Below are 11,931 nucleotides of genomic sequence, written 5' to 3'. Positions count from 1 at the left end.
ACACACACACACACACACACACACACACACACACACACACACACACACACCCTGTTCCAGGACACCAAGTTCCTTCCCTTGAGCCCCACTGCGTTCACTCAGGATGTTCACAGGGACAGGTCCCCGCCCCCCAGGGAACCTCAAGGAGCTGCCTCTGTGTTCTCATAACTTGATGGCAGTGCTTACCGCTTATGTCTGGCAACTGCTGATGGTTGGCCCTCCGTGCCAAAAGCCTCTACTGGAGGGCCTACCTCCGTCCAGGATAGACATTATGTCTTCAACCACTTCCTGGCCAGCACAGACCCCTTCGAGGCTTCTGTAGTTGTGCATAGTGCTTGGGATACAATGTAGGGAAGCAAGGGCTCCCCAGCTGCAGAAGCATCGGCTACTCACAGCAAAGTAGCATGAAGGAAGACAGGACATGCCTGTGATCCTAGCGTGGCCGAGGAAGCCTTAGGCTACCCGGTGACTAATAGAGGTTGCTGTGTAAGAGGGAGGAGCGTGGGGGAGCTGTCAGCTGGGGAGGGGTGCTGCCTGGGAGCCTGTGCTCATGGCATTTCCAGCATTCCAAAATATGGCCTTCTCTAATCACCATTGACATTCCATTCCATAGGCACTGGGGCTGACAGCTGGCCTTCTTTTAATAGCTACAAGTGTTCTGGGTGACATTGTGAGCTCAGGCCATTGGCAGTAAGCACTTCCACAGCTTGCAGCCCCTTCCCCCAGGTATTTCCAGCATCAAAATCACACCGAGAGTGCACACCATCCACACCCCGTCACCCGCACCACACAGTGACAGAGAGCACATGCCGGGAACACGGTCCACACACGAGTGAGTTGTTCTCTGCTGTGGACCACATATCTTCACGAGCACATACAATCATACACACGCTCTGCATCTGTCACGGCACAGCACGGCTAACAGCACACAGTCACATGCAGATAGTTGCCGAGGCATAGACCACACTCAGGCCCTGCTAGGGATGCCCTCTAGGTAGGCAAAGGAGAGCTGGGATGTATGGGGTAGGGGTGATTCTGAGAGGCCTGTTCACACAGCAAGCCTGCCTTTCTGGCCACTCCTTAGGCTACTTGGCCTGTCTCCCTACCCTTTCACAGACTGGCAGGTGCTGGGTCCAGGCACTTTGGGAGTCTTGGATTTTTATACCTGGGGGCTGGAAGAGGCCTTGACTTCCCCATCTTCCAGGTCCTGACTGCAGAAGGATAGCCCACTTGTTCGCAGGGCAGCTTCCCACGCAGCTGTTGCTTCTGTGTCCGTCCAGCCCTGGGGAGGTGGGAGAGCAACTTTGAGGTGAGAGAGACAGCTTACTTATGGCACACTCAGACCTTCTTCCTTTCAGCCTCTACACAGGTATTTATCGACATCATGACATCACTTGCAAAGTTGTGGTCAGCAAAGCCCAGGAAAGAGTTATATACACCTATGAGAAGTGTTTGTCTTCTTAAGTGTGTGGATATGTAGATAGGTGGCCTTCATGAGAGCCAGGCCTCTGTTAACCAACAAGACAGACTCCTCATTTTCTACTAGTGGCTTAGAGAAGGGAGCCCTGATATCTCTATGGCTTAGCAGAAGGCCTCAGGGACAGAGCAGCAGATGATAGCTGGCCAAACCAGCCACGCTGGCTCTCAGATACACAGTGAGGGCATGGTGGGCCAAGGCTTTAGGCTAGGTCTGATCTCAGGCTAGTGCATTCCCTTTTCTCTAGCCTGTAGCTCTTCATACCTCATGTAAGGTGGTGTTTTAGTGGTAAGGAACGGAGCCAGCTCTTGCCATAGAGAAAGAGCTGACTTGGAAAGCCCATGTTTAGACTGTGCTGCTGCTGGCTGACTTCAGACTACCTGTCTCTTCTCTGTTCTGGCTATTCCTGCTTGTCACAGAGGGTGATGTACTTGAGGTTAGAAGAGGTAAATGACACATTCCCCAGTCTAATATGTGGCTCTGCCAACTAGGCCCAGGTCCCCAGGGTGGGTTGGGAAAGGAAAGGTGAGGTACCAACTAATGGGGCACACAGCATACATACCACCTCACTCTCAGAACCCAGGGACTCTTGACGCTTCCGTCCGGAGATCCAGCTGAGGTCAGAGGACTGGATGCTCAGTGTGGAACGGTGGGTAGATCGGTAGCTGAGGGAGGGATGGCTGCGCTGGCCTGAGACTCCAAGGAGCACGCCAAGGCAGGGCAGGTACTGGGCAATGGCCACCCTGTAGGAGTCACTGGTTAGGGTAAAGGGACATGAAATGGAGAAGGAAAGGACAGACTGATACAGGGTTAGAGTGTGTGAACAGACAGATGTTAATGATGGTTACAGACAGACAACTAGATGAAAGAGACTGATAGGCTCCCAGGGCTGATGGGATTAACAACAGACCTAGGGGATGGTGGACGCTGGGAGAGTTGTGGGGTAGCAGGTTCAACCAACTAGGCATCGCACCAAGTCCTAACATGGTTGCCCTAGGTAACAGCTCTGGGAGTGGGTGGCATGGACACATCTAGGTGCTATAGGCTGGACTGACTGCAGCAGGAGATTAGCAAAGGCAGGACATCACCAGGCTGAAAACGGCTCTGAGGGCCTTGCTCTCATTCAGCTTAGTAGAGCATGAACTTGACCACATTACCTCAGGATGCTGCTAGGGCCCTCAGTGGAAGGAAGCACATTCTGCTGGGATCTTTGCAAGATGTCATGTTCTAGGGGCTTGCGTTTGCACAGGAGGCACTGCTAATAACCACCCTGGCTGCCTTAGACATAGCTCTGTAATTAGGACTGGCTGCCACCCAGGTAGCCATTGCTATTTCATGGGATGCTGGGAAAAATGAGGGGGCATGCCAACTTCAGACTCTTCCCAGTGTTTGCACCAAACAAACACTGGGGTATGCATGACCCCGAGCTAATACACACATGAGAGATTAGAGAGACAGAGCAGCTCTGCCTTCATCTGGAGGCCCAGACTCTCCATGCCCCTAGGTGGGCGTGGAGGCCTGGAGGAGGCCGCACCTGTACTTGGGGTGAGTGATGGCATAAATGATGGGGTTGTGGATGGCAGAAGCCTTGGCGATGACAGCTGGCACTGAGTTCATGTAGGGCGTCAGGATGTGCGAGTACCTAGGACAGAGAAGGTGTGGGGTCCCCCATTCATACCCCTAGTTGTGGCTGACCCTGCCAAAGCCTAAACTAAACCAATGCCAGTCCAGTCTTAATCAACACATAGAAGCCAGCCCCACAGTGAGAGACTGGCAGTGCCAGTGAGAATTCTGGCTGAAGATGGATAGGAAGGACACTGAAGATTGCTGAGGGTAGAGCTCAGGGGGGCAGATGTGCCATGTCTACAGGGATTGTACAGCAAGTCTCACTGTCTCTTAGAACCTGTGCAGCTGGCAATGCCTCTCTATGCCATTCAGTTGGCAATGCTGCCAACCCTTACCCCATCCAGTTGTACACTGGCCCTTGGATGTCTTAGAGAAACTTCTGACAGGCCCCTGGAGAAGACTGCATTATTACTACTCAAGAAGATTGGTACCAAAAAGCTCAAAGTACCAAAATTTCGTTCTCACAAGAAACACTTTGGAAATGTGGCCTGTGCCCATGCTGCTGAAGGTGCCATGGTTATCAGACTCCAGCCACAGAAGGTACTAGAGGGCACCACTTAGGGATCCATCCCTAAGCAGTAGCCTTCTTGGCTGTGTGCATATAGCTCAGGTTAAGGGGAGACCCGAACCTCAGGTTCTCAAGGAGACGGAAGATTCCAAGACTACCTTTATGTAGCCAGGGCTTTCCCAGTATATCCCTGAAGCTTCCAGGGACTGGGCCAGCCTAGTGGGGTGAGGCATGTCACAGGGAGAGGGTAAGGCTGTTGAGTTAAACCTAGGATGTCAGGATGGCTGGCGTGGGTCAGGCTGGAGGGAGAGGCTACCTAGACCTGTGCCTTCAACCCCTATACCAGCTCCAGGACTCCCGCTCACCCAGCAAAGGCCACCAGGGCCACCGTGGAGTAGGGAGCCCAGGATAACACGAAGAGGAGGATGACAATCAGTGCGATCTTGGCCATTTTCCACTCACTCTGCAGCCGCTGCCACTGCCGCCGCCGCAGAGGAGACTCACCGCAGCCCTCGAAGGCCCTAGGAAGGTTGCATCTGGGTTGTATGTAGCAAGTACTAGGGTCACAACTGCGGGCCAGCTTGTGCTTAGGACCCCCAAGTTCCACATTTGAAGGCCCTAGTGAGCGAGCTAACCTAAGCAATGCCACAGCTAAGGCTGAGCATCTGTTGCCGGAACCTCTCTGGACCATCCCTAAGAACACATAGCCAGGGTCATCCTTTCCCACACAGACAGCTCTGACTTCCTCATTTCACTGAGCCTCAGCTGCCCTCCTGTGGTTCTGCCAGAATTGCAGTCTCTAAGTCCTCCTCAGAGGAGGACCCTGTCTCTGGGCACTTTCCTAGGTGCCCTCACCTCAGAAGCACATGAACTCACTTGTCTTAACCTGCCTTCATCTGGGTGTGTCTGGTGGGTAGACCCTCCTTTCTTTGGTTCAGCGTTACACAGTGCACTCACCGGCCTGTCTCTCGGATGGCCTTGAAGATGAAGACGTAGCAGCCGATGATGATGAGCAGGGGGAGGAAGAAGACGAAGCAGAAGAGCAGCATGGTGTAGGCACGCACCCGGGGGGTGAAGGTCATGTAGTCCCAGGAGCAAGATGTCAGCAGCCCCTCAGGAACGTAGGCACCTGGGAGGCGGAGACAAGTGCTCAGGCTTCACTGTGGTGTTGCTTAGGGTCGCTTCAAGCGCGGAGGTTGGGGTTCCTAAGCACAACCTGGCCCCAGCCACGTGCCCACCCTGCCCAGAACTGAGAATGCTGGAGATAGTTGAGAGATGTGAAGGGATACTCCTAGGTTGGTTCTAACGGGCCATCGGTCTGGCATTGACTGGAGCTAGCCCCTCTGTAGCCCCAGGGCTAAAGTCTTGCTACTTGTCCCACCTGCTGAGACCTCACAGCCTCAGCCCCTGGCTAGTCTGACTCACTACAAACTCAGCGTCTTGTCCCCACTCACTTACCCCCATTTTTGGTGATAGGCTCCCTGACTGATCTTTTAGCGTCCTCCCCAATACTAGTGATGTCCCGGAATGTCCATCTGACTTGAGACTTAGGTGGTGCATGAGGCTGTCTGCCAGCTGTCCAACCCAACCTATCCTTAACCTTCCTCTCTCAGCCCCTCTGCCCCTCCCCTAATTCCTCCAGCCCGCTTACTCCAGCCAAAGAAGGGTGGCAGACTCCAGGCCAAGGCGTACAGCCAGACGCCGAGCAGGATAAGCGCCGTTCGTCTTTTGGATCCCATCCTGATGGTGGCCAGTGGACGTGTGATCACCAGATAGCGGTCCAGGGCGATGGCTGTCAGGGTGATCATGGAAGTGATGCCAAAGACAGCCCCACAGAAGGCGTAGAACTCGCAACCTGTGGATAAACCCACTTCCCTAAGTCCCTTGGGAAGAAAGTCCCTGAGGATGGGACGAACTGAATTCCTTCCTGACCTCCCAGAAAACAGGACCAAGCCATCTCCACCCTGCTTGCTCTCCACATCTGTCCAGGCTGGCAGAGGACTCACGGCCAGAACCCCATCTTTCCTCTTCAGTCAGTCACGGATTCAGGGTGTTGCCCACTTGCCCAGCGAGAGTCTATCACCTCATCCAGGCTACTTCCACCACTGTGGCATCCCTCTGTTAAGACCCGTTCTTCCCGATGGCAAAAAGATCCCCAAGTGTCTACCTGCCTCCCCAAAGAGCCATTTCTTGTAGAGGCTGCTGGCAAAGAAGACCGGGGCCTGGGTGAAGGACATGAGGAAGTCGCTGACTGCAAGGTTGATAATGAACATGTTCGATGGTGTCCGCAGGCCTCTGTTCCTGTGAGGTCAGAGGAAGTCAGGGTGTGCTTCCCAATACCCCCGGGGCTATGGGAGGCTTCCCTCACTCTCAGCTATTCATGCATGCACATATACACACAGGTTACTATGCTAAACGTGCATGGGCACACAAACATGCCTCGTATGGACACACGACCCGACACAGATGCATGCACACAGGCTAGGGCTGTTCGGCCACAGACCTGTCTCTCTGTCCAGCAGGTACCTCAGTAATATGGCCTAAGGGATCTCCCATGGTGGGTCCCTCAGAGCGAAGAATGAAGGAGTGTCTCCAGAAACAGCTGTGCTGCCCAGGAGGCTGGCTTTCTGCCACACCTTCTCTCTCTCTTTCTTTCTTTCTTTCTTTCTTTCTTTCTTTCTTTCTTTCTTTCTTTCTTTCTTTCTTTCTTTCTCTCTCTCTCTCTCTCTCTCTCTCTCTCTCTCTCTCTTTCTTTCTTTCTTTCTTTCTTTCTTTCTTTCTTTCTTTCTTTCTTCCTACCCTCTGGATTATTCCCTCTGCCTGACTCACTCTGAATCCTTGGAGAAACTTCTCTAGCTACCCAAAAGTGCCCTCTGGGCTCCCCTTTCCATTAGCTCTGACACTTTTTGCTTGTTTGGTTTTTTTGTTTTGTTTTGTTTTTTCAAGAAAGGATTTCTGTGTGCAGCCTTGGCTGTCCTGGAAATCTGTAGACCAGGCTGGCCTCAAACTCAAGAGAGATTGCCTGCCTGCCCCTGCCTTTAATCCTCTGCTGGGACCACAGGTGTGTGCCACCACTGCCCAGCCTAGCCCTGCCCAGATCAGTCCAACTGTCTCTTCAGTGTTCACTCTTGAGGTGGCAATGGGACCAAGATCTTATAACTATGACCACAGGACAGGTACTTTCAGAAACCTCCTCTCACACCACCCATCTTAATAGATGATCCTAAAAGAGGCATCATGGTTGCCACTTTCCAGATGAGAGTACTAAGGCCTTCACTCACAAAAGGACTTGGTCCCTGTCACAACTTAGTAAGTTGCAAAGCCAGGATTAATTTCCAATCAATGTACATGTAGGAGGAGGTATGGTAAGACGAAAGCCACAGTTCCATGTCACAGAGATGAGCCGTGGGCTCAAGGAGGGCAAGTGACTGGCTCAGTTCTTCCCCTAGTCTGTGGTGGATCCTGCAGTCTGTGCTCACTTTCCAGCCTTCCTGTTTCAGTCAGAAGCCAGTAGGACAAGGTGGGAATTCGGGGAGAAGCCAAGGTGGTTGTTCAGGGTAGCTGTTGAGGGTTTGAGGACCCTAGCTTCCAGGGATGCTCTTCAAGAATGAGGAGGGAGGATGTCTCTGGGACCAGAGGGTGACAGAGGTGAACTGAGAGCAGGGTAGAATGAACAGAGGCCAGAAGTTCCTAGAAGTACCTGCGCGCCACAGAGGCCCTGTGGGCATTCAGGGTTTCCTGGGCCATTTCCCTCTTTCCATCAGCTTAAAAGTTGATGCCTAGACCTAATACCATAAAAGGCATGGCCCTCGCTCCTCTGCCCATTCTCAGGTGCCCTGCATAGAGCCAAAGGATGTTTTTGTCCTTGTAACCTGCCCTGTCTACACGGCTGGCTACACACAGTACCCTGATCCATCCCCACCAACCGGGCACCTGCAGAAGGTGTAGATGACCGTCAGATTGCCCAGCATCCCTGTGAGCCCCACCAGCAGGATGACTGTGCCCAGGGTGTAGTGAGCATGGTCTGGGACATCGACTGTGGGGAAGGGGGCCCAGGCAGCAGCCCGAGGTCCAGATGCCTGTGGAGAGAGAGAACGGAGAACATCACCCTCAGATGTCCTCGGAAAGGAAGACTCAAATTCCCAATAAGGCAAGCGGGGACACTGGGGTACAGGTGAAAAGCTATGGCCAAGACACAGGTGAAAGTGCGGGTCTTCCAAATTTAACCCCAAGGCCATACATGCACAGGTGCTGGGCTCCTAAGAGGAAGGTGGAAGACTCAGGTCACCTGCTGGGAGCTGGAAGGACAAGTGTGTATGGCTTAAGTAGTCAGTAAAGCCGGCTCCTGGGTACTGCCTTCCCAATGTAAGCACACCCCATAGCAGGCCTTACAGGAGAACTTGCAACCCCTGTAGCACAACTGAGGACTGACACTGAAGACTGGCAGAAGAGAGAGGAAAACTTCCCACTAGAAAGAAAGGTTAGGTTCTGCAGAGTCACTGCATAGAGATCATTGTCCAGTGAGGTTAGCACACAGGAAGTAAGGACAACTCCCCAGGAGGGGGCTGCTCATTGTCCTGCCCAACACCTCCCTCTGTCCTGAACACTTCCAGAACCCTGGGACATGCCTTCTTCCCTACAATATTCCCACAGGGTGTCTAGCCACTTTCTGGAAAAAATAGATGTCACCAAGGGCAGGTCAGCACCTGCCTTTCTGGTCCTCCAATGATGAAGACGTTGTCCTCTTTCCTCAGCCACTTTGTGTAGGGAAAGCTTAGGGAAGTTCAGTGATGCGCAAGGTCCTTCATCTAAGCTCAGACCTTTTCTGTCTCCCTGTCAAAGCAGGGGTGGGGGCAGGAGTCTTCTGTCTACACACACACACACACACACACACACACACACACACACACACACTCTCCGAACTTACCGTGGGGTTAGCAGATAGAAGCTGGGCTCCTGCAGAGACATTCTGAGTGCTGTTCCAAATGCCATGTAGGGCAGGGCTGGCTGTAAGGCTGGGATCACAAGTTAAGCTTGAAGGGACTCGTGGCCCTGAGGGAGAGTTCATGGTAAGGTACCTGATCAGGCTCTCGGAGAAGCAAAGGGCATGGAAAGCTCAGGGATTTGTCCCCAGACTTCTGGCTTTACTCCATCCTTAATGCTGTGGTCTGGTCCATCCGCTGCCCAGCGTAGATCCAGCCTGGAGCTGCTCTTTGGGCTGCTGACTGCTCAGTGTCTGATGAAGCGCAAAGGAATGAGTGTCATGGCAGGATCCCTGCACACTTTTAAGAAGCAGTACTGGGTAGGGAGGGGACTACACAGGCTCACCGCTTCCGGCTCTCTCTGAAGTGGGTCCCTGGTGTCAGCCCACAGGGGTCTGATGGTGGCGACATGGATATGTGTATGTGTGCATGTGAGTGCCTACAGGGACACTGGCAGGCTCTGCTTTTGGACACTGGACACGAGTCTTTGTCCTCCACACTCCCTTTCTTCCTAGAACTCATCAAGAACGGCCCCTGTTATTCTGAGAGTCATGGTGGTCATTGGGGAAGCAAACCTACGTAAGGGCCTATCTCTGAGTCTGGCCGTTATTCCATGGCATCTTCACGCATCCCTGCAGGAAGGGAGATTCTACAATGTCACCTGGTATGCAGGGACAAGAAGTGTCTTTTTAGGTAGGTGTGGGACTGTGTACCTGTAGTCTTAGTGACATGAAAGACTGAATTCATTAGTTTGAGACCAGCCTGGGCAACATAGTGATACATTATCTTTAAGAACTAAAAAAAATAAAAAGTGGTTTTGGGTCTGGAGAGTTATAGAGCACATGCTGCTCTTTCAGAGGACCCAAGTTTTGAATCCAACACCCGTGCCTAAGACAAGGCGCATCGGGCTGTGGGCTGTCCCCTTCTCATGTCTGTATGCATGGGCCAGGCTTCTGCCATACTATAGAGTTAAGTACAGGGTCAGGGACCTACTCCTTGCTACTGTGCCTTTCTGGCGACAACTGTCTTATCTGGGAGTACTGAGCAGCCAAGCTCAGGTACTAGGCCAGCTGTCCCCAGCCTTTCACAGGGGTCACCTAAAACCATCGGAAAACAGAGATATTTTTGATTCACAACAGTAGCAAAATTACAGTAATAAAGTAGCAATGAAAATAATTTTATGGTTGGGGAACACCACAATACAAGGAACTGTATTAAAGGATCGAGAACCGCTGTACTCGATAGTCAGGTCATGGCTACCAGAGGAGTAAGGGAGCGTCTGCGAGCACCAGCTCCCAGTACCTTGGGATCTTCCAAAAGTCAGATTCAGGATCTGGTAAAGGGTCGGGGAGGCTTGATCACAGTGGAAGTGGAAGTCTCAGGCAGTGTCTTTTGCTAGGGGGAAGCGCAGCCATCGAACCTGCCCCCCTGAGGATTGTGAACAGTTCTGGCTACTAGTCTCTGCTCATAGGCAGCACCCCAAACCTCGCCTGTCCCCTGCTCTGGATTCTAGTTCACACAGGCCTTGTTAACATCACCACGGAAGCCCTCCTGAGAACTTGGGGTGTACATAGGCACCTGTGCATGGGCAGAACTTATCAGTGATGCTAGTGAGGCCTCAGATAGGCCTGTCTTGTTTACATCTGTTACCCTCTGAGCAGAGAAGCACCTGCACACACTGGACAAAGAAAAACAAAGTCCTCCCGGTCCTTGCTTCTCAAGGTGTGGCCTGAGGGCCAGCCCTTTGACGCCTGTGGGGGTCGGGTGATTCAGCACACATTACATTCAGGAGGAGGTGCTGGTCAGGATTCTAGAAGACGTCATGGGAAGCGGTGGTGGAACAGCTCATTTGAAAGGACACCAAAGTCACCCAGAGATTAGTGACGGTAGGATGTGCTGCCTTGCCTGGGGCTGGAAGGACTACAAGAGTGGAGGATCTCGGGAGTTCCAGGAGCTGGGGCTGTCCAACAGAGTGTCATAGAAGGAAGGTGCTCACAGCAGAGATGCGGCTGGACCAGTGTTGTAGAGCAGAGCTTGAGGTAGAGGACTCAGTGATGTCTTCTTCACCCTCCTGTCGTCAGCAGGTGCTAACAGCCCCCTGGAAGCCTGCTAAAGGGCTGGAAAGATACAGTGCCTTGTGACACGGAGCTGGGGCAGGGCGATGGTGCAAAGTGGCACCAGCTAGCTTCCATGTGTCCTCTCCCCACCTCTATCACCCTCTGTAGCTGTAGTCAATGGGGTCACCAGGTTGAATTTCACCTTTAGGACTCTCGTTCTTTCATTCTCTCACCCCAGCCTAAGGGCTCCCTTGGGAGTAGTGGTTTGAGTCATGGGCAGGGCAGTGGTACCAACTTTTGGCGTTGACCAGATTCTGCGGCGTCTCCATTCTTGAGCCACCCCTCTGCTCATCCTGGTCTCAGCATCCTTGAGTGGTCCTGCTCATCTCTCCACCCCCACCCCACCCTAGACACTGTACGAAGGGAGACCAGGGGCTCACAGCCCTGCGCTGCTTGAAGCCTGCCCTTCACGCTTCCATAGCATGCCTGGCTGGAGGTGAAAAAAGCTTTTAGGCCTCTCATCCCCAGAGGTGCAGTGCGGGGCACAGGAAGTGGGAAGCCAAAGAGGACTGAGAGGCTGGTGAGAGGCCGCCACAGTGACAGGAGGCCCCGTAAAGTGTGGGGAAGCTGCACTCCAGGGGAACATGATCCACACAGATGCCGTCCACAGGGTCCCATGCTGACTTTACGTAAGGGTCGTCCAAGCCCCGAGAATTCCTGTCCTCTGTGGAAAAATCCTCAGAGTCCTTACCGGAAAATTTGATTGTGAAGCCAAGAGGGTAGGAGGTTCCTGGCCCCTCCCCATCATCATTATATGGCCACGGCGTCCACAGCACAGGACATCTCCATCCCAGGCAGTGGTATTTCAGTGGTAATTCCAGTCTCAAGTCTTCTAGGCCTCCTCTGAGGTTGGCTTCCTCATCTGTGGGCTATATGGTTACCCTAGGAAATTCCAAGGAGCTGTTTCCAGGGGAATATTAAGTGTCATAACGAGCAGAGTCCTGAAGGCACCTGGCCAAGAGCTCTCATGGGGCTTCTGTTACCTGGAATCTGGCAAACCCCATAAGAATGGGAATCTCCTCCTCATGACCCAGGGGAGGGGCTAGCAAACAAAAACTCTATGCTTCCTGTGGAACCTGTGCTTCTCTTCCTCCCTCCGTGCCCTGTGCATAAGCATGCTCTTCCAAGCCCAATCTACACAAGGATCCAGGCAAATGACCTGGGACCCTGTTGACGGCCCTGAGACATCCAAAGTCCATTTATTTCCCCTAGCTTTCTCCT

General features: G+C 52.9%; 1 protein-coding gene across 1 annotated transcript in view; it reads right to left on the bottom strand.

The window, feature by feature from the left end:
* Positions 1-8,679, bottom strand: part of Opn4 (opsin 4) — a 9,418-nt gene extending 739 nt beyond the window's left edge. Inside the window, exons 1-9 of the mRNA XM_055608006.1 lie at positions 8,539-8,679; positions 7,545-7,690; positions 5,779-5,912; positions 5,263-5,466; positions 4,569-4,740; positions 3,977-4,132; positions 3,012-3,119; positions 2,040-2,220; positions 1,166-1,282 (exon numbers count right to left, since the gene is read on the bottom strand). Of these exons, the coding sequence (XP_055463981.1) occupies positions 1,166-1,282; positions 2,040-2,220; positions 3,012-3,119; positions 3,977-4,132; positions 4,569-4,740; positions 5,263-5,466; positions 5,779-5,912; positions 7,545-7,690; positions 8,539-8,679 (1,359 nt within the window). The remainder of the gene's footprint in view (positions 1-1,165; positions 1,283-2,039; positions 2,221-3,011; positions 3,120-3,976; positions 4,133-4,568; positions 4,741-5,262; positions 5,467-5,778; positions 5,913-7,544; positions 7,691-8,538) is intronic.
* Between the last annotated feature and the right edge of the window lie 3,252 nt (positions 8,680-11,931).

This window comes from Psammomys obesus, unplaced genomic scaffold (genome assembly GCF_907164565.1).
Source record: "Psammomys obesus unplaced genomic scaffold, mPsaObe1.curated_primary_1811, whole genome shotgun sequence".
In the NCBI taxonomy this organism is placed as follows: Eukaryota; Metazoa; Chordata; class Mammalia; order Rodentia; family Muridae; genus Psammomys; species Psammomys obesus.
The sequence above is the reverse complement of the archived record's forward strand: the minus strand, read 5'-3'. Positions and strand labels throughout refer to the sequence as shown.